The sequence below is a fragment of the Ursus maritimus genome, unplaced genomic scaffold, assembly GCF_017311325.1.
Source record: "Ursus maritimus isolate PB19 unplaced genomic scaffold, ASM1731132v1 scaffold_22, whole genome shotgun sequence".
NCBI classification, from domain to species: domain Eukaryota; kingdom Metazoa; phylum Chordata; class Mammalia; order Carnivora; family Ursidae; genus Ursus; species Ursus maritimus.
This window is the reverse complement of record NW_024424675.1, coordinates 6,193,805-6,217,297: the sequence shown is the minus strand read 5'-3', so window position 1 is coordinate 6,217,297 and position 23,493 is coordinate 6,193,805. Positions and strand designations below refer to the sequence as shown.

The 23,493-nt window shown below is 40.4% G+C and overlaps 1 protein-coding gene across 1 annotated transcript in view; it reads right to left on the bottom strand.

The window, feature by feature from the left end:
• Nucleotides 1-23,493, bottom strand: part of DZANK1 (double zinc ribbon and ankyrin repeat domains 1) — a 61,585-nt gene that overhangs the window by 36,678 nt on the left and 1,414 nt on the right. Inside the window, exons 2-6 of the mRNA XM_040637947.1 lie at nt 20,574-20,727; nt 10,773-10,887; nt 9,261-9,357; nt 7,735-7,859; nt 1,942-2,027 (exon numbers count right to left, since the gene is read on the bottom strand). Of these exons, the coding sequence (XP_040493881.1) occupies nt 1,942-2,027; nt 7,735-7,859; nt 9,261-9,357; nt 10,773-10,887; nt 20,574-20,727 (577 nt within the window). The remainder of the gene's footprint in view (nt 1-1,941; nt 2,028-7,734; nt 7,860-9,260; nt 9,358-10,772; nt 10,888-20,573; nt 20,728-23,493) is intronic.

The window sequence follows — 23,493 nt, the reverse complement described above, 5'->3', positions numbered from 1 at the left end:
AATACAAACATCAGTGGATCAAAATACAGAGACCAGAAACAGATCCACAAAATCCCAAAAATAATCAATCAGGAAAGGACAACCTTTTCAACAAATGGTGCTGGAATAACCTCACACCATAATTAAATATGGATCATAGACTTAAATATGAGAGATAAAACTTCTAGAAGAAAACATAGAAGAAAATCTTGTGAGTGGGCTATGTCTTGGGTTTGGGAAAGACTTCTTAAATATGTTAAAATAAACATTAAGTATAAAAGAAAAATAAATACATTGCATTTCATCAAAAAGGAAAACTTTAGCTCTTCAAAAAAAACTTTCTTAAGCAAATAACAAGCCAAAACTGGGAGAAAATATTTGCAAAACATATATTAACAAAAGAGAACATGTACCACTCTATAAATAGGAGATAGAGTACTCAATGTTTAAAAAGGGCAAAATGTTTGAACAGGCACTTTCCCAAAGAAGGTATATGGATGGCAAATAAATACTTTTAAAGATGCTCAAAATCATTAGTCACTAGAGAAATGCAAATGCACCATCTCGCAAGAATGGCCAAACAAAAATTAAAGCATTGGTGAGCAAGTAGAGAAAGTGGGATTCTCATTCACTGCTGCTGGGAATGTAATATGGTGCACCTCCTTTGGAAAACAGTTTGGCAGTTTCTTAAAAAGTTAAAAGTAACATATGACCGAGGCATTTCACTTCAGGTATGTACTTAAGGGAAATGAAACTGTATGTGCATACCATGACTTATATACAAATGTTCGTAGCTTTATCTGTAATAGCCCAAAACTGGAAACAACCCAGATGTCCATCAATAGACGACTAAATATACAGATTGTGATGTATCCATCCAACGGGATATTACTCAACAATAAAAAGAAACAAACATTTGATATGTGCAGCAACGTGGGTGAATCTCAAAATAACTAGAAAAATGAAAGAAGCCTAGCAAAAAAGAGCACATACTGAATTATTCCATTTATGTATGGAATAAAATGCAAACTAAGCTACAGTGACAAGAAGTAGATCAATAGTTGCCTTGGGATAAGGAGAAGCACAAGGGAGGGATTTCAAAGAGGTACATACAGTGCAGGAAACTTCTGGAGGTGACAGACTTGTTCATTTTCTTGATTATGGTGATAATTTCAAGGTTATATGCATATATGTCAATTGCACTTTTTTTGCAAAATGAATTTTAAAAAATTTTTACTTGAGTATAGTTGACACAATGTTACATTAGTTTCAGTTGTATAGCATAGTGACTCCATTTCTTTATATGTTATGCTCACAAGTATAGCCACCATCTGTCATCATACAATGCTATTATCACTGACTATATATTCCCTATACTTTTATTCCCGTAACTTATTCATTCCATTACTGGAAGCCTGTGTCTCCCACTCATCTTCCCCCATTTTGCCCATCCTTCTGACCCACTCCCCTCTGGCAACCATCAGTTTGTTCTCTGTATTTATAAGTCTGATTCCTCTGTTTATTCATTTGTCTTGTTTTTTAGATTCCACATATGAGTGAAATCTTATGGTATTTGTCTTTCTCAGTCTGACTTATTTCACTCAGCATAATACCCTCTAGGTCTATCCATGTTGTCACAAATGACATGAGCTCATCCTTTTTTATGGCTGTGTAATATTCCACTGTATAAATGTACCACATCTTCTCTATTCATTCACCTATTGATGTATACTTAGGTTGCTTCCTTATTGGCCATTGTACATAATGATGTGATATAAATAAGGGTCAATTGTACTTCTAAAATAAATGTAGTTTTATTGTATATCAATATACTTTAAAAAATTTTTTTAATTTAATGAAAGACAGTTGGATGAGCAAATACCATTCTTATGTCTCATCCTTAATTTTCTTTAACAATGTCTCAAAGGAATAAAGAAATAGTAAAGAAAATGTAATACTTACTTGAGAAAGTCTGTCTCTCTTTGAATTCTCATGATCTCTGTGCTTGTCAATCTCTTCTGGCCAGTTATGTGTGCAAAATTAGGGAACTACAATTAAGGATACATATAAAATCAAGGTAAAAGCTATGGTATAGTAAAATTTCATTAAAAATTCATTTTAATGTGTTGTCTTATCATATCCAGCACTCATCTTTTAAGAACCATGATGGGAGAGTCATAGTAAAGATTACCCCAGGACCCAACATTAAAAAAATTAGAGTGCTATCATGATTAGATATGTATATTTCATTAAAAACAAGAGTTTACAAGAAAAGATATCTGAATTGGTAAATGGTAGAATTTAAAAACCTAAGTTGCCCTCCATTTTTCTCAAAGATTACATCCCCAGGAACTTAAAGATTCACCTAAAAGAACATATATAGCAACTGTCTGCTGTTATCCAAAAACATTTAACTCATTTGATAGAGTTTTACTTGAGCATTCACTTTGTACCAGGCACTTTGTTTGACACGGGGAGGGGACAAAGATAAATATTACATGGTCCCTACCCTTTAGGAGCTGAACTGGTGTACACACAAAATACTGAAACACTGTGGTTTCAGTGTAGTAATGCATTTGTGTTGAGTCCCATGGGACCCTAGAAGAGGAAATAATCACATTCACTTGCTCCAGGGGAGAAAGGCTTCCCAGGGTGCTAACACCTGAGCTAGGTCTGGGAAAGTAAAAAAAATAGGCTTGTCAAATGGACACAAGATAATGGGAATCCCAAGCAGAGGAAACCCATTGGCAAAGGCACAGTGGTAGGGCAGCACTTGGCCTATCCTGGGGCTCAGAAGTGTGACATGGTTTAGAAGTCTGAGTAGCTGGAGAAGGAACACGGAAGGGAGGAGCTATCACTTAGGGAGGGTCCGACACCTGCTAAAATGGCATTATGTAGTCATTATCTCCTTAACATTTCACAATGATCTTATGAGGTGGGTAATATTATCCTCATTTAAAAAAATTTTTTGTAATAGTTTCTTTTGATGTAATTTTGAACTTATAGAAAAGTTACAGGGAGAGTACAAATAACTCCTGCATACACAGCTTGACCAGTTTTTCATGTTAATATTTTGCCTGGAGCATCTTCCTTCTCTCTCTCTCTTTCTCCCTGAATCACGTGAGAATGAACAGCAGTTACGATGCCCTTCTGCCCCTACATACTTCAGTGTGCACGTCCTAAGAACAATGATGTCCTCTTACACAACAGTGCAATTATCAAAACCAGAAAAGTTAACGGCTACACAATACTATAATCTAATCCCCAGATCTTTATTCAAATGTCATTGTTCACACCAGTGATGTCCTTCGTACTATATATTTTTTTCCTGGTCTAGGATCCAGTCCAGTGTCACACTGTGCATTTAGTCGTCAAATCTCTTTTGTCTCCTTTAATCTGGAATTGTTTCTCAGTCTGTCTGTATCTTTCATGATCTTGACATGTTTGAAGAGTAACGGCTCATTTAATTTGTAGAATCTCCTTCCATTTGGGTTTGTCTGATGTTTCCTCATGACTGGATTCAGGCATGCATTTTGGCACAAATACAAGAGAAATGATATTGTGTCCATCTCAGTGCCTCACACCAAGAAGCACATATAATTCCCATTTTTGTTTCCCTTGCCTTTGAAGACATGTCTAGCAAGAAGTTGCTGTGGCCAGGGTCAAAGAGGTTGCTGCCTATGTTCTCCTCTAGGATTTTGATGGATTCCTGTCTCAGATTTAGGCCTTTAATCCATTTTGAGTTTATCTTTGTATATGGTGTAAGAAAATGGCCCAGTTTCATTCCTCTGCATGTGGCTGTCCAATTTTCCCAACACCATTCATTGAAGAGACTGTCTTTTTTTTTTAAGATTTTATTTATTTATTCGACAGAGATAGAGACAGCCAGCGAGAGAGGGAACACAAGCAGGGGGAGTGGGAGAAGAAGAAGCAGGCTCATAGCGGAGGAGCCTGATGTGGGGCTCGATCCCATAACTCCGGGATCACGCCCTGAGCCGAAGGCAGACGCTTAACCGCTGTGCCATCCAGGCGCCCTGAGACTGTCTTTTTTCCATTGGATATTCTTCTCTGCTTTGTCGAAGATTAGTTGACCATAGAGTTGAGGGTCCATTTCTGGGTTCTCTATTCTGTTGCGTTGATATATGTGTCTGTTTTTGTGCCAGCACCATACTGTCTTGATGATTACAGCTTTGTAATAGAGCTTGGAGTCCAGAATTATGATGCCACCACCCTTTGTTTTATTTTTCAACATTCCTTTGGCTATTTGGGGTCTTTTCTGGTTCCAGTCCAATTTTAGGATTATTTGTTCCAGCTTTGTGAAAAATATTGATGGTATTTTGATAAGGATTGCATTGAATGTGTAGATTGTTCTGGATAGCACAGACATTTTAACAGTATTTGTTCTTGGAGGAAGGTGGGTAGCGAGATGGGGTAACTCGGTGATGGGCATTAAGGAGAGCACTTGATGTAATGAGCACTGTAATATGCAACTGAGGAATCACTAAACTCTACCTCTGAAACTAAAAATAACAATAATCATCATCATCATTTCCATTTTTGAGATGAAGATGCTGAGGCTCAGAAAGGTTGAGTCACTTACTTGAGTTCAGGTCAACAATATGTGAACTATCTCATGTACCCAGGCCTCTCTGAACCCAGGGTCCCTGTCCACCACAATACTTATAGGCTGAGTTTAGGACTCCAGAATTTGTGCTGCAGGCAACGAGGAGCAATAAGAAGTTTTGTGTTGCTTTTGTGTCAGATCCAACATGGCATAGACCAGATGTCACAAAGTAGTGGTCTACTGGCCAAATCTGGCCTGCCACAGAGTTTCATTTGGCCCATATGTATGGGTCCACACAGTGCTTGATGTAATTGTTAACATTTAAAATTAGGTTATAACACATAAAGATGCAGGTTTCTGGATTTTCTTGCAAAATCATGAGATGTGGCAACACTAAGCCTGTAGGCCTTCTTGTCAATAGTTGACTGGGGCTGAGTAGAGATAACTAACCCATTCAGCTGAGTCAGGCTCTCCACGTTGCCGGAGAACCCCTGGCTCTTATGCCCCGAAACTAAAGTCCAATGTCAGCTGTCATTTATCTTCCACCCAGGTTTTATAATACATTTACTCTGCTGCCTAGTCCCTAATGGTGCCCCCAGGTCAGCGCTTAGTTCAGAGACATCTTGTCTCCCTAATGGTTGTTGACATGTTGTAATACCTATCAGTATCATTAATTCTGATGTTGGTTGAAGTATGGTTCAGATAGGATTGAGTTGGAGTATTGACAAGAATCTCTTACCAATAGGAATAAAAAGAGTGGAAGATAAACATTTTGCAGTCCTTTTCTGCCCCCTTGGTCCTCTGAATTCTAGTCAAATTCCCCAAATGTGTCCTCATGTTCCTAATTTGGGGGGATTCTAAATCTTGGAACCTTAGATATTGTCTTCTTCCATCTTTCCCTTCGAAATAACTCTTAAATAACTAGGTGGGCAAGGTAATCCAAATATTCATGCACAAAGAAAATCACTCTTTCTGGACACATTACGGATTATTATGGTCATATGAGAATGTTTTCCGAAAATAGTTATGATTGCATTTTGTCATATACAATTCATTTTTCAAAATGATATATTTTTTTAAATCTCAAAACCAATATTCTTATATACTATACTGCTTACAGGAGTTGAGTGCTCATTAGTCCATTTGGTAATCAGGGAATCATTCTTCCAGAAGGCTGAGATGGGCAATCTTCTGTTGCAGGGATGGTTGTCCTTTTGTTTACTGAGATTTCCAGGAAGGCCTTACTAGGTCTGTGGTCCTCTGGCCAGGGCTTTGTGACCCTCCAGGAAATATAGTCAGTGGGCTGATAGAAGAACCCAGGAGGTCACACTGAGTTACACTATAGCACTACAGACTGGAAATGAAGAAAAGGATTTGATTTTGGGATAAGGATAGTTGGTCTTCTAGGCCAGGGATGCTCAGACTGAACTGATCACCAAAATCTTTCAAGAACTCCATCATAGGCTTATGGGATCAGATTATCTAAAAGGATTGCAGGAAGGCGTAGCTGGGCACATGTATATATTTAAAGTTCCCTCAGGTGATTCTGATGTGCAACGAGGTTTGGAAGTCACGCTTTTTTTTATAATTGATGATGAGTGTGAGCAGCATTGGGATTACAGGCACACAAGAAGCAGTTGTGGTTGGATAGAAAATGTGATTCCGGGTACACTCCATTTAGGGCTCAGAACTGGAGGAAGAGAGCAAGGGCTCCTGGGTTGCCCTTAGATGCCAAAAGTCTAAACTGGATTTTGTAAACACTGAAAAATCAGAGTGCTAGAATAGTTGTAGTAGGCAACTAGTATAAGAAAATCTTTGTGTTATCTAGTAATTAAGTATTGACATGGCTTTTATTTAGGTTGTAAATCATCTCCATCTTATCAAAGCCAATAGGCAAGTCCCTGTCCTTGTCTAATTTGAATCCTTGGTAACATCTGACGTAGATGTCCACTTCTCCTTGAAACTCTTTCTTCTTTTGGCTTTTGGCTTCTATGGCACCACTTCTTCTTTTTTCCCCCTTTGGCTTTCTTCCTACTTCTCAGGCTCTTCCTCCTCTGCTCAACCTCTAAGTGAAGGATTTTGTCTTGTGCCATCTACTCTTCATCTTCTGTATCCTGTCAGCAAGTAATCTCATTCAGACCCAAGCTTTAAACACCATCTATGTATTGAATATTTTTAAATATGTATCTGTGGCCCTGACCTCTTCCCTGAGTTTGAACTTGCACATCCAACAGACTACTTAAGACCTCCATCTGGATGTCTAATAAATCCTTTCATACCTGCTCCTCCCTGATCTTTCCCATCTCAATTAATAGTACCACCATCTCTAGCTGCCCAGGCCAGAACCCAGAGTCAACTTTGGCTCCTCCCTGTCCCTTATCCCACCCATCTGATCCTTCAGCCAAACCTGGTGGCTCTTCCTCCAAAACACATCTGTATTCCCATGCCTTCTACCATCACCACTTCTACAACCTTGGTCCAAGCCACCATCATCTCTCGCCTGGAGCAAAAACCTTCTAAATGATACTTCCCTCTTATTGCTCTACAGCTTAATGTCCATACTATAGCCAAAGAGAAAAATTTTAAATGCAAATGATATCCTGTCTTACCTTCCAAATAGATTCCCTTTACAATTAGAAGAAAATCCAAACTTCTTGCTATAGGCCTCAAGATCCTAGAATCTGTGATTCTCAACCACGCCTGTCCATTAGAATCACTTGTGGGTGAATTTTATATATTTTTTTAAAGATTTATTTATTTATTTATTTATTTATTTGACACAGAGAGAGAGAGAGAGAGGGCATGCACATGAGCTGGGGGGTAGGGGGAAAAGGAGAGGGAGAAGCAGGCTCCCTGCTGAGCAGGGAGCCTGATGCAGGACTCAACCGCAGGACCCTGGGATCATGACCTGAGCCAAAGGCAGATGCTTAAGCGATTGAGCCACCCAGGCACCCACTATTTTAAAATTTTTGATTGATGACTTACATGTTTATTATCTACATGCCCCCAACCCCAATAAGATGTAAGCTCCTTAGTACAGGGACTTTCTTGTCCAACGCAGTATTCCCAGCACTGAAACAGTGCCTGGCACATGGTGAAAAGGCTAGGGGATACTGCCTTAGAAGTATTTCATGGGAAGATTAAGAATAAAGGAGGTATTTAGTACCATAAGGATTTTCTTTAGAAGTTACCTGAGACTGGCAGGTGGGTGGTCTAGAACCTGATTCTTCATGGTAAGTTGGGATTTCCAGTGGACTCTCCAAGAAACGAAGATCTTTCCATATTTTAGAGTCAGTTCTTTTACCTACTTCAAAGTCTACAATTGTTAAAAAAAAAAATTCATTCTGTGAACATCTGTAATTATATATGTAATTATGCAAATATGTCTTCATAGGTGGAAACCCTTTCAGGGACCACTGTCATCACATCTTTAACTACATGTAGCAGCTATATAAAGAAGCCCCCACTCAGTGAACCAGCACTGGGAAAGAAAAAATTAGCCCGGACTGAGAAAATAAAAATCTGCCCTGCTACATTCTATATCATGCCACAGCAGGCTGAGAAAATAGATAAATCCAATGGCAAGGTTAGCAGGAAACATTATTTCTCCCAAGGACACATTGTAGCTGTAAAATATCATAACAGCCCCCCGCTTTCAGTGGCTATTGTCTCTTACTTACTGAGAAACCTTGTTCTCTCTTTTTTTTTAAGATTTTATTTTTTTTATTTTTTTTTAAAGATTTTATTTATTTGACAGAGATAGAGACAGCCAGCAAGAGAGGGAATACAAGCAGGAGGAGTGGGAGAGGAAGAAGCAGGCTCATAGCGGAGGAGCCTGATGTGGGGCTCGATCCCACAACGCCGGGATCATGCCCTGAGCCGAAGGCAGACGCTTAACCGCTGTGCCACCCAGGCGCCCCTTAAGATTTTATTTTTATTTATTTGACAGAGACAGCCAGCAAGAGAGGGAGCACAATCAGGGGGAGTGGGAGAGGAAGAAGCAGGCTCCCAAGGGAGGAGCCTGATGTGGGGCTCGATCCCAGAACACCGGGATCACGCCCTGAGCAGAAGGCAGACGCTTAACGACTGCACCACCCAGGCGCCCCGAAACCTTGTTCTCTAAAACCAGAGATTATCAGAAACTTTGCTGGTTAAAATCTTATCAGAAAGAATGAAACATCGGACTCTTGCCTGGAGGACGTAGGTCATTTTGACACAGAGGAGCAGCTTCAATTTCAAACCTTAGTGCAGAGTATCAGAATATGGTCTCTGAACACAACATCCCACATTTATTTTTGTAGTTTCCGAGGTGAACAAAACCCCGGTTCCCTTCACAATCCATACCTGATGGTGCCAGTTCACATGAAGCCCTGCTTTGTTTTGAGTCTGTCAAAGCTCTGTTTTCATTTAAATTTCACCTAGACTTCACTTGTCCCCAAGCCCTATAACCTAGTCTTTTCCTTTGTTTGGTGTGATGCCCATGGTTCTTATGCAGTGTGGTCTCCCTCCTTGCAAGGAGTCAACAAATCTCACTTTGTGGGACTCCTTGATGATCCCTCTTGGTCTTAAGCTGTTAGTGAGAATAGCACTAAGACCATAACTTAGTTTTCTATTCCAGTGTTTCTGATTCCAACCCTTCTGCAGACAAGAACATGAGCAGTGAACCCATTTGGTGGTTTAGAATACTAAACCTTATCTTCATCCTTCCATGTCATACCTGCAGACTTTCTAAGGTTAACATTCCAATCCTGTTTATTTTCAGTATTCTTATATTTCTTCCATAGTTTTGATCCAACGAATCCATTTTTCAATTCCTAGGAGTGAAGAGATTGAATGTCAATCACTTGATTGCACCCATTTGCAATGTGAAAATGAAAAGTTGCCAGGTAGAGACAATGTCATAGCGTGCCCTTCTTATTTGAAAGGGTTTACGGTAGTTTTTACAAAATGATCTCTGTTTCACCTTTCTCCGGAAACACACAGCTTTGTATCTGGGCCACTTGGCTGGCAGCATTTCTGGTTGGTAGGCTCCACCAGTCAAGCAGCCAAGACCAGCAGCAGGCATCAGGACATGAAGGCAGGTGTTACAATCATGGGAATGTGGGGAATAACAAAGGGACCACCAGATCCAGGAGGCAAATAAAGGGTGGGGGCCAAACCAAGATAGGACTTAACTACACTACCTGCCCATGCACAGTCCTTATATTCTTCTCCATGGACTTTCTTCCCCATGGATTTAGTCCTTTATGCCTGATTCAAGCCTGAGCACCTACTGATGCATGTATGCTCAGCATTTGCTGGATACCCCTACCCATGGCAGATCCCTGCCCTGATCATACTTGCCTGCACCCACTGCTCTGCTCCCACAGCCACCTCTTGGGCTCTGGTCCATCCTTGGGCTGAAAGGATCCCCTCCCAAACTTCTGGTCATCCCCATCAAGACCTCCATGACCGAGACTTTTTGGTCTTTTGGATGAATTAGCCCATCCTCTGGCCCTTGGATCTATCTCACTGATGCCCAAAGCCTGGGGACTGAAGTTTCAAACATCCTTGTAGATAAGTCTAGTTCATCTTCCAGAGAGGCAAGGCTTTGAGCTTTTCGGGGATGAAGATTTCAACATAATTGACGGCTATGGTCACAGAGGGTTTCTACTAGTCGGATGTATCTGTCCAACAAATATACACTCACTGCCCTCTCTAGCCCACCTCTGTGCAAGGCAATGAGTATGGCAGACACACTCTCTGCCACCTTGGAACTTACACTGCATGGGGAAGGTAGACGATGAGCAAAGTAATCACATATTCAAAGCACTATATAAGAGAAGGCCTGGATGCTAGGGGAGCAGTGATAGAACACAGCATACACAGTGTAGTTTGCCTGCAGTAATATATAGGGGAGTCACAGGGCAAGAATGGATGGCTGAAGATGGAAACTAATCACTTGGGATGCCAAGCTAAAGGTTTCTGCTTTCTTCAACAGGTAATCGAGGGTCACTGAAGACACTGAAGCATGGGTCATGATACTGGGGAGGAATTTCTAATGTGCAGGATGGAACACGTGCAGGATGGACTGACCAACAGGTGGAAAATCACTTTGCCATGGTGGCTACTGACCTCAATTATAAGAACCTATGAGCACAGGTGACAAAATGAAAGAAGTGGGATCACTGAGAAAGAAGAAACCAAGAATACAGTGACTATCTGAAAGTGTTACAGTTTCACTACTTGCCTGTTTGGAAGAATCTTTGAGAACATTTTCAACATGGTTTTCTGAAGAGACTGTATTTGGTGGCTCGTAGCCCACCTGAAACACCTTTGTTACAATGCCACTCTGTCGGCAGTCCCTGAAAATTATTCAAAATGGAAAAAGTGTTATGCGAAGCTTCCAAGAAAAGATGGCTTGCAGTTAAGATAACTCTATAGAGTTCCTTGGTCTCGCTACTAAGGTTATTGTATTTTAAACTGGAGAAATCAAAATACAACTTCTAAAGTCTTTTCTTACCTTATTATCATTTAGATTATATATTGCTATGTAACAAAGCATTCCAAGACATGTGGTCTTCAGACACAACTGTGGGTTAACCAGGCTCAGCTAAGTAGCTCTCATTTGCCATCTCTCATGTGGTCAGATTGGACTGGAGGCAACAATGATCTCAGCTGGATGTCTAAAATGTTTGCTTCCCTCCTATTCAGAGCCTGTGCTGGGGTAACTGGAACAGCTGGGGGCTCACCAGTCATCTTTCCCAGTCTGTTTGCCCATCTGTCTCTGTTTCTCTCTCCCTCCTTCTTCCTGTGGTTAGCTTGGGCTTCCTCACCGTATGGAAGGCTCAGGGAAATCAGACTTCGTACATGGTGGCTGGTCTCCTCCAGGGTTTACATTCCAAAGACCAGAGCAGAAACTGTAATACTTCTTTTGATCTAGCCTTAACATTGTTTCTGAAGCATTTTATTGGTCAAATGTAAGTCGTAGGGCCAGCCTGGATTTGAGCAGAGAGGCTGCACTGGGAGGCATGGTTTACTGCAGGACCATTTTTGGAGATTATCTGCCCCATGCTCACAAGATTTCATTAAGATTACCTTAAGCCTCAAACTATTCTAAAACAAAGAATGGGGTTACCTATATACCATTCCATGTGAGTCAAGATAATTTTCCTTACCCCAGCTGAAGGTAGCATCTGCTCTAGGAGATTTTAACTGTTATTCCTTACATACTAGCGTCTTTTCAATTTATTCATAACAAGTCACAGTTAATCTTGTTCCTCTCTGATACAAGAGAGTTCCATGAGAAAGCAGTGTAGAGGTGCCCATCACTAAAAACTGGTGGTGACTGCATTTCAGTACCAGCAGCTTACCTGTACTCTTAATTTTTCAAAACAGCTTTATTGAGGTGTACTTTACATGACATAAAATTCACCTATTTCAAGTACATAGTTCAAGGATATTTAGTAAATTTATACAATTTGTGCGACTATCGCCATAATCCAGTTCTAGAATGCTTCCAGCACCCCCCAAAATTCTCTGGTGCCTGTTTGAAGTCCCTCCTTGCTACCAACTCCTACCCCAGGCAGCCACTGATCTGCTTCCTGTCGCTATAGTTTTACCTTTTCTAGACATTTAAAATAAATTTAACCATACAAATAGAGTCTAACATGTCTGGCTTATTTCACTTGTTTTTTTTCTGACATTCACCCATGTGGCTGTATGTATCAGTGGTTTGCTCACTTTTATTAGTGAATAGTATTCCATTTTATGAATGCATCACAGTTTGTATATCCATTCCCCAACTGATGGTCGTTTGGATTTTTTTCCAGTTAGGGGTTGTTATGCATAACGCTGCTATGAACATTCATATATGTCTTTGTAGTGTCAGCCCTCACAGTTGTGTTTTCTCTGTTTTTGAATACCAGTGCCTGACTTAAGCTCTGATTGCCAAGGTTTCCACTTCAAGGGCGGTTATCTTGAATAACCACACTGCCAGCCACAGCACTTAACAAATTAGCAGGCCAGTACCACCTCCAAACCCCACCATCACCCCACCCTGAGGCCCCTTGGTTGGTTTTCATAAATTACCATTTGGGTACCTTATTTTTGTTTGTTTTTCTCTTCCCAGGCTTGAAATTCCTGCTCTTATGTTTATTTTATTTTTTATAATAACATTTTTAAATGATTTTTTATTATATTATGTTAGTCACCATACAGTACATCCCTGGTTTTTGATGTAAAGTTCCATGATTCATTAGTTGCGTATAACACCCACTGCACCATGCAATACATGCCCTCCTTACTACCCATCACCAGCCTATCCCATTCCTTATGTTTAAAATTAACCAATAAAGAGTGAGACCAAGAGACCCTAGGGCCCCACCCTCAACCTCAATAAAAGTAGAACCCCAGACCCATGCACTCTCTCTCTCACTCTCTCTACTGGTGACCTTGCTGTGTGGCCCCAGGTATACTATGTAATTTCCAAGTCTTGTAAGTAATAAACCTTGTCTCTGAGACTTAGTTTCCTGATGGTTCCTGCTGAGGANNTCTTGCAACCATGATAAGAACCACAAGGGCCAGTCCAGCCACAACACTGGTTACTGATGCGCTGAGTCCAGCAATATGATAGTCTTCATGTGGACATGTTTTCATTTCTCGTGAACAGATAGATATGCAGGAGTGGAACTGCTTGGCTGTGGTATGTCTAACTTTTTAGAAACTGCTAGACTGTGGTTGTTCCACTTCACATTTCCACCAGCATTATCTGAAGGTTCCAGTTTCTCCACATACTCATCAACATTTGATATTGTCAGTCTTTTTTGATCACCCGTTCTCTTGATCATGTTCTCTGTAGGTATTTGCTTGAGCTGTGTCCCTAGCGTATTTGGGATACAGGCTTGAGTGTCGTAACACAGAATCCAAACAATGGCTTAAACTAGAGAGAATCAACAGGGTATAATCAGCCCAGAGCTGGTACAGAGGTGCAATGCTGTCAAGTTTCTACCTTGTTGCTCCATCTCTAAGACTTTGAACTTTCCTTCACCACCCAACATGGCTGACCATGTCCACATTCCAGTCAGCAGGAACCAGGGCCCACCTCTTCCCTTTAAGGGCACAATCCAGAAGTTGCATGCATCACTTTCACATACATCTCACTGGCCACACCTGGTGATATGGTTCTTGCCAGTTGCAAGGAGGATTGGGAAATATCTTTCTTCCAGGCAACCATGTGTCTGGCTAAAAATCATGGGTTCTATTATCCTAGAATAAGGGAAACACAGATACCAGGGGACAGCCACCAGCCTCCAATGATCATCATGACCATGCGTCAAATTTAATATATTTAACTCTCAAGCCCACTAATTTGTGTTGAAAGCTTACAGCTGGGGGGCGCCTGGGTGGCACAGCGGTTAAGCGTCTGCCTTCGGCTCAGGGCGTGATCCCAGCATTATGGGATCGAGCCCCACATCAGGCTCCTCTGCTATGAGCCTGCTTCTTCCTCTCCCACTTCCCCTGCTTGTGTTCCCTCTCTCGCTGGCTGTCTCTATCTCTGTCAAATAAATAAATAAAAAATCTTAAAAAAAAAAAAAAAGAAAGCTTACAACTGGAACACAGGTGATTCTGTGTGAATTCTCTTCTGCCCAGGCACTTAATTCTTTTTTTTCTTTTTTTAAAGATTTTATTTATTTATGTGACAGAGAGACAGCCAGCGAGAGAGGGAACACAGCAGAGGGAGTGGGAGAGGAAGAAGCAGGCTCCCAGCGGAGGAGCCCGACATGGGACTCGATCCCGGAACGCTGGGATCACACCCTGAGCCCGAAAGCAGATGCTTAATGACTGCACTACCCAGGCGCCCCCAGGCACGTAATTCTTTTTCCATTTCCATTCTCTACCTTCTTTTCTGTTCTTTGTCTGCTTTGCTCTTATTGATTTTCATATTGGTCTCTCATATATTTCATACATCTCATTAGCCTTTCTTTTGCAATTTCTCAGATATTTTACAAGCCAGTTTTTTAATATTTCTTAAAAATTTTGAAGCTTTAAGTAAATAAGTGTCCCAAAATGCTTTAAATTCTGTGATTAAGTAAATATTCATAAATGCATACACATCAATCCCAAAACAGTTGAGAAATGTTTAACATTAAGCAATATAGAAGTTTCAAGCTACATTTTTAGAAGAAAATAATGATCAGAAGTACACAATTCGGGGCACCTGGGTGGCACAGCGGTTAAGCGTCTGCCTTCGGCTCAGGGCGTGATCCCGGCGTTACAGGATCGAGCCCCACATCAGGCTCCTCTGCTATGAGCCTGCTTCTTCCTCTCCCACTCCCCCTGCTTGTGTTCCCTCTCTCGCTGGCTGTCTCTATCTCTGTCGAATAAATAAATAAAATCTTAAAAAAAAAAAAAAAGAAGTACACAATTCATCTCAATTGCCACTATCGGTGAGTAATAATATTTAAACTGCATGTTCACTGGCTGCAGTGATTTATGGGTGGCTAAACTTTAGGGAAGCACACATTTTGTCTTGTTTTGTTCTTATTTTTTTATTAAAGATTTTATTTATTTATTTGTTAGAGAGACAGAGAGAGAGAGCATAAGCAGGGGGAGAGGCAGGTAGAGGGAGAAGTAGGCTCCCCACTGAGCAAGGAGCAGATGTGGGACTCGATACCAGGACCCCGGGATCATGACCCAAAGTGAAGGCAGACGCTTAACCGACTGAGCCACACAGGTGCCCCTTGTTTTGTTCTTAATAATAAAATCAGTTTTACAGTTACAGGAATCTGGATGCAGATACAGATGATCTTTTAGATGAACCGCTTACTTAACTCATTCACCTCAACATCCATCTCATCTAAATATTCATCTTTGGTCCCAGGTCTGTCATTCAAGATACAGCTGTCCTCCTTGCTAACACACTTCCTGGACACCACAAATATCTCCATCCAGGGATCATTTAAATCCTGGATAATTGCAGGGTTCCCTGAAATGTGTGCTTCTAGCCCCACTGTCACAGCAAGCAGAAGCCTGACTCCCATCCACTTACTCCACTCCTGGAAGGTACAGGTGTCTCCCCCACCATAGCTGGCCCCTTCCATGGGGACCCAGCCAGGGCTCTCACCTGTGGACTTTGTTCCCTCCACGAGGAGCCCAGAAAATAGTTTCAACTGCCTGCTAAGTTAAAGGATATCCTGACTGTGATATCAAAAAAGGCTTAAGTTTGTAGTTGGAGTTAGAAATCATACTCAGCCCAAATCTCATTTAAATACACATAAATTTTTGCTAGCATTGAAATCAGAGTTCTTAAATATGTATCTTTAGGAATAGCAATATAAGGTGCATTCAAGATTTTTAAAAAAGTTATGTGTAGCTCTATCCCCAGAAAGATTACTATCCTCTCAATAAAACAGCAGAATTACTTGGATGATTGCAAGAGTTAAGAAGGTGGATCTGTAAGAATTCTGCAACTTGTCCAGGCCCGGTTTTCTCAATCTACGAGAACTGGTGAAATTTTAGGCCAGATAATACTTTGCGGTGGGAGCCTGTCCTGCGCCTAAGATGTTTAGCAACATCCTTGACCTCTACCCTGCGGATGTCACTAGCACACTCCACTACCAGATGTGACAATCAAAAATGTTTCCAGACATTACCAAAAGTCCCCTTTGGGGCAAAAATATGCCCAACTGAGAACCTGTGGTTTAGGAACATGAAGGGTTTAAGTAGAACCCACTTACGCAGGCATAGATTTTCGAATTCGAGGCATGCCCTTTGAGTTGGGTCACACAACAGCAAATTGTTAGCCCCTTTGTGAAGAATTGGAATAACAACAAGCAACAATAATAACCGCTACTACACGTGCAATGCCAAGTATATACTAAGTGTATTACCTCTGATCTTCACAATGGCTGTCAACTAAGTTTTATTAACCTCAATTAATGAAAAAGAAAACTGAGAATCAGAACTTACTCAAGTTAGTAAGTTCCTCTTACTCAAAGAGGAGTGAAAGAACTGGGATTAAAGTCCAGATCTGAAAGCCAACAAACTCCATCCTCGTGTCCCACCCTCCAAACTACCCCTCTCAAAGCAGTGCTCTTCTTGCATTTGTTGCCGCTTACGGAGATGACATCTGGATCTTTCCTCCACACATTATATACTGCATGGGGCTACAGATGGATGCCTGTGAGATGCCCTGGTAACCTGCCAATCAGTTTACTTTATTAACCATTGTTGTAAAACTGTAAAGTCCCTCATGGAAGAAAAATGATTGTTCTCAGGGGACTCTGACTCCCCCAACTACCTACCCTCAGTTCGAGACAACTTGTACCTCAGCCCAGCTCAATTTATCTTGACCACCATATAAGGTAGTTGACAAAGAAGGGAGAACCACGCAAGTTCATTGTCAAAACACTATAAAATGATATCAAAGATAGGAAGTTCCTAACCATAAAGGTGGCTTTTAAAGAAACAAGACAGATGTCAGAAAGTTTACAGACCCTGGACTGGACCATCAATATGAACCATCAAAACCCAACACCAGGGTGCCTGGACGGCTCAGCTGGTTAAGGGTCTGACTCTTAATCTCAGCTCAAGTCTTGACCTCAGAGTTGTGAGTTTAAGCCTCGCATTGGGCTCCATGCTGGGCATGGAGCCTACTTAAACAAGACAAGACAATACAAAACAATCCCGACCCCCATCCCTGGTTGCTGAATTGTTCCCAAGTTCCCCACCCCTCTTGTTCATCTGTGTTCTTTACTAACCATGCTCTGATGTGAACATTCATGTACATACATTTGGACACATGAAAGCACACATCTGACAGTGCCCTTATTCCTTTTCTTTCATTCTAGAATATCATACTTTAATAAAAAATGTATTTCCAAAAAAGTGGTATTGGTCAGATCTCTCTAAACGGAAACATCTTTTTTTTCCCCCATTAATACATCACTTGCCACTCTTGGTTGCATATTGGAATCATCAGGAAACTTTAAAAATACTGATGCCTGGGTCCCACTCCAAGAAATGGTTATTTAGTTGGTCTGGAGTATATGACCTGAGCATGGAGATTCTGCAAAGCTCCCTGGCTGATTCTGATGGGAGCCTGTGGTAGATTGTTACAACAACAGTCCCTGAGGCATTATATCTTTATCTGCACGCCCTGGTGCCCTTGTGTCCTTGCAGAATCCCTTCACACATTGACTTCGGGTGTTGCCATGTGACTTGCTTTGTCCAGTGAAACATTAACAAAGCAGAGACTAAAAAAACATCAACATCTGCATACCCGGGCTTGCCCTTTCTCTACAGCTTTTGGAACTGAATGAAAACACTCAGGTGACCCAGCTGGAGACCCACGGCTTGGCCAACCGCCCGCACCAACCACCAGAAATGTGACTCAAGCTTTCTTAGACTCTCTAGCTCAAGGTGAGCCCGAAAAATGACTGCAGCCAGGTCAGGGACCTCAGGAAAGATCAGAAGAACAAGTACCCAGCTGAATGCACACCAAAGTGCTCAGAATAATGAGCAAATAAATGTTTGTTCTTTTAAGACACTAAATGTCAGAGTGGTTGGTTATACAGCAATAGCCAACTGGTTCAGCAGCCGAGGTTGAGAAGCAGTGGTTACATGATAATTTTGGAGATTCTTTATTGTTCATATTTATTTATCACAAAAGCAAAGCTCACTTAAATTTTGGAAGCTACAAAAATTATCAGTACAAACACCACAAACCATGACTAAATCACCAGAGGCAATGAATGCTAAATTGGGCTTGTTTGTTTTGTTTTCAAATGGCTTAATCATGAGAAGCAAACTAACGTCAGAGAGGGAGACAAACCATAAGAGACTCTTAATCATAGAAAACAAACTGGGGGTGCTGGAGGGGAGAGGGATAGGGGGATGGGGTAACTGGGTGCTGGACATTAAGGAGGGCACGGAATGTAATGAGCACTGGGTGTTCTATAAGACTGATGAACCACTGAACTCTACCTCTGAAACTAATGATACATTATATGTTAATTAACTGAATTTAAATTAAACTTTTTTTTTTTAAAGAAAGCTTACAATAGAGAAGAATTTTATGTCAGTACCTTTTGCAAACTGAGCTGGGACAGAAAGAGACTGGGGGGCTGCCCCTCAACCTGACCCCTTTGAAACAAAGACATCCACAGTGTCCCTGGCCATCTGGCTCAGGGAAGGGAGAGACAGAGGGCTGTCTGCAATGAGTACTCCTTGCCCACCACTCACTCACTCCTGGCCGCCTCTGGTCAGTGCCCTTCTTCAGTTCTGTCCTGACACATTTTTAAGATTTTTATTTATTTATTTAACAGAAAGAGAGAGAGAGAAAGCACAAGTAGGGGGAGCGGCAGGCAGAGGAAGAAGCAGACTCCCCACTGAGCGGGGAGCCCACTGTGGGACTCGATCCCAGGACCCTGGGATCATGACCTGAGCCAAAGGCAGACATTTAACCAACTAAACCACTCAGGTGCCCCGTCCCAACACGTTTTTAAACAATGTCAAAATACTATAGTGCACTCTTCTATCCTAACTAGTTTTTACTTGTATCATAAATATTTTCCAGCATCACTCAAAACTTCCTGACCATAATTTTTCCTCTTAACGTGTTAGTGGCCTTTAATTGTTAACACTCTCATTTCAAAGCCTTTTCTCCTCATTAAGAAATTAATTACCGTAAGTACCTAGAAAAAGGCTTGAACAAAGCAGTATAATTTCCGTAAAGAAAATTTACCTCATTTAAATACGTTTGTCACAAATGTATACAAGCACAAATCTTTCTGTCTTGAAGACTCAAACACATTTTTGTATAAATACTTTCCCTGAGCTGAGCACATCTGAAGTACTAACTGTTTTCAGAACAGACACTAAGTGGGCACAAAGCAAGATGGTGAGAGGCATAAAGAATGACCTTCCTCTGGACTCTTTTGAAAGCTGTATTAACTCCTCTGAATTACATAGTTAGTAATTATTACTTCATATCATTACTACCTGCAACTTATAGAAGGGCCTGCCTTACAGCATTAGGCACCGAAGTATTTTGCTTATTAATTTTTAATAATTGAGATGACTTGTTTTGACAGAAGTGGTTTGGCAAGTGAAAAAAGCCAACTTACTCCAGGCTTTAATAGAGAATAATAATGTGTATGAGGGTTTTTGTTTGGTTGGTTCATGTTTGTTCTGGTTTGTTTGGTTTTTTTTAACTTTCAAATGCCAAAGCTGTCATCTGTGTAGAATTTGTAGTTCTCAAAAGCCATGCAGAAGTTCAGCCACCAGGGGGAGCCTGGAGAGGGTGTTTGTTTTTGTTCTTGTTTTTGTTTTTTTGTGGTTTTTTTTCCTTTTTTTTTTAAGTACCTGCCCAAAGCCAGGTTTGGGGCTTAAAAGTGTTCCAAAAATGTGGCTAAACCTGTCTTGCTGTGCAGAATAATTCTTCTATCACAGACACACAGACGTGCAAAGTGCTTGAGTTTTTTTCTCTATAACACACAGCTTCCAAATTAAGTGGTGTTTCTATATTTGAAAATTGAAAAAAGTCATTGAGTAGGAAAGAAAGGACAAAGAAACAAATAAAGGAGCTAATGTCCAACAAAATAAAATGACAGTGGCCTCGAAGGCCGATTAAGTCGATACAAAATACAACAGAGAATGATGGTGAATGATAGTGGTTGTAGGCCATGTCCTGTGGAATAAAAGGACCATCCACTAAAAACCGTATTTTCTTCACAGCCAGATGAATCACTTCAAAGATCCCAAACCCTGAAAAGGCCCTTCCTTCCCAAAATACCAATGTGGAACTCAAAAGAAAAGCAGTCTTTATAAACATAAGCCCTCATCAAGCTGTACTCTCGTGATTTGTGCACTTTACTGTACACCTTGGTAAAAGACAAACAAAACCCAAAAGTTATATGTTAAAATTAAATAACTTTGCCTTTAGTGCCATTCTAATACAGCACCTGTTCTCAAAGGAAGAAAAAAAATTAAATTAAAACATGACGTCATTATATTAACAATTGTTTTCATCACCGTGCTCTTAACTTACTTAGAGACTGCAACAGCTTTAACTTGTATTTTTCCATCAGGCAGAGTAATAGGCTTCGTATACTTAAATGTATTATTTTCACCATAACCAATTCTCTTTAGAAATTCAGGTTTGCTGCCATCCAGGGTATAATATATGTTGACATCGGGGGTGTCTGAAAAACCCAAAACAGGGTAACTGTAATTAACACTAAAGTAGCACAGCCTCTGAATAATGTTTGTGGGTCCAATGAATATCTGCATTCAATTTTCAAATATAGAATAATAATAAAATTAATAAGATTTTTTTATATATTATAGGAATGAATACAATAACTAGCAATAAGTGAGTTCTTTCTCTGTACCAGGCACTGTGCCTTATATGAATTAGCTCAACGCGACCCTATGTGACAGGTCCCATTTTATACTCACTTTATAGATGAGGAAATTGAGTCCCAGAGAGGTTAAGGAGGTTACTGAGTAACAGCAGAGTTGTGGTTTCACTTGGCTATGGATCCAGAGCCCATGCTCTTGAACCACTATGCTATTGTGCTGCTCCAACAAGGCACTGATGCAAATAGAGCAGGGCTCAGTTTTAAGACTACAATACCCATTTAGAAAGCAGAAGCTAACTTTTTAGTTTTTGAGCACTGCTTCAGAAATGCTATTATTAGGGCGCTTGGATGGCTCAGTCGGTTAAGCATCCAACACCTGGTCTTGGCTCAGGTGTTGATCTCACGGTCATGAGTTCAGCCAACTTAAAAAAAGGGTTTTAAAAAAGAAATGCTTTTATTATATTTTATTTGGACTTGGTAAATGATTCCTAGACTTCTTGAAAAATTTTTAAAGGTAACAAATTCATATAATTCAAGGTTCAAAAGGTCAAAAGAGTATAAGAGAGGAGATCTTTTTTTAAAAAAAAAAGATTTTATTTATTTACTTGAGAGAGAGAGAGAGAGATAGTGAGGGAGAGCAGAGCAGGAGGGAAGGAGGGGCAGAGAGAGAAGCAGACTCCCCGCCGAGCAGGGAGCCCAACACAGGGCTTCATCCCAGGACCCTGGGATCATGGCCTGAGCTGAAGGTAGATGCTTAACCAACTGAGCCACCCAGGCGCCCCTAGGGATCTTAAAAGTTCTCATCACAAGAAAAATAACTGTAACTGTTGGTGGTGGATGGTAACTACATTGATTGTGGGGATAACTTTGCAATATATATAAATATCAAATCGTTACATTGTACTCATGAAACTAACATAAAGTTATACATTATCTCAAGTTTTTAAAAAGTCAAAAAAGGATATACAGTTAAAACCCTCTCCCACCCCTGACATCAGCCAGCTGGCCAAAGGCAATCAATGGTTCCTGAGTATCCTTCCAAAAATATTTTATATCCATACAAGCATGTATATATTCTTATTTTCCCCTCTCTTTTAATACAGATGGTGACATACCACACCCTGTTCCACACACTTCTTTTTCATTGAACAATATTACCTTGCATCGTGTTCTACAGTGGTATACAGGGTGTCCTCACTCTTTGTTATGGCTGTATTGGGTTCTGTCCTTATACAGATGAACCAATATTTAACCAATCCCCTATAGATGCATATTTCGTCTCTTTTTCTTTTTCTTTCTTTTTTTTTTCTTTTGCCATCACAAGCACTGCAATGAATATCTGCATAAAGTTCTTTTAATATCTGCAAAATATGTAGAACTAGTATTGCTCAGTCAAAAGATATGCACATTTATAATTTTAGCTGATATTGTCAAACTTCCCTTGATGGACACTGAAACAATTTACATTGCTACCAGCAATGCATGAAAAGTGCCTATTCACCCACGCTCACACCTATAGTGCATTATTAATTTTTCTTTTATTTTTGCCATCTCCTAAGTGTAAAAAAAACCTCATAGTTTTAACTCACATTTCTCACATTTTTGAGTAAGGTTCATTCACTCATTCAACAAATATTTATCAAGTACCTATTACATGCCAGACACTGTTCTAGGCACTGGGGACACACCAGTGACCAAAATCCCAGCTCTCAGGGATCCTCTATTTTAGGAAGGACACACAAACAATGAACAAAACAAATGAACAAACAAGTATATACATGATATCAAGTGGTGATTAAATGCCATGGAGTAAATAGAGCAGGGGATAAGGTCTGCTCGGCAAGTAGGTAAAGGGATGGGTAGATGTATATTCTCCTGTGTTTAAAAGACATTTATATTTCCTTTCCTAGAAAATGTCCTTTCACACCCTTTGCCCACTTTTCTATTGGGTTACTATCCTTTTTGTTATTGAATTCTAGAACCTATTTATTTATTTATTTAAAAGATTTTATTTATTTGAGAGAGAGAGAGTACACATGCACGCATGAGTGGGGGGGTGAAGGCAGAGAGAGAGGGAGAAGCAGACTCCCCGCTGAACAGGGAGGCCGACGCAGGGCTCGATCCCAGGACCCCGAGATTATGACCTGAGCCAAAGTCAGATGCTCAACCAACTGAGCCACCAAGGTGCCCTGAACCTTTTTATTTATTAAACATTTTAAATATCAGGGAATTTGGATCTTCTGTCATTCATATCCTCACTTGTCAATAATGATCCACCTTCTCCCAAGAGTTGTGGGTACATTTATTGAAATTTGTATTTTGGTCTGAGACTGTTTTAAAAATAATACTAGCTTTTAAGATAAAAGGGAGATATAGTATATTATAAAATATTCTTAGTTGGAATTTGGGAACCACAGGGGTCACCAGAAACATAGATAAATAGATTTTACACACTAACTATCAAAATATATCATTGGAATTTCAAAGTCTTTTTAAACAAGTATTTGTTCATATGTTTTATCTATAAAATTTTCCTGGGGCACCTAACTGGCTTAGTCAGTAGAGCATGTGACTCTTTTTTTTTTTTTTTTTTTTTTTTTTTTTAAA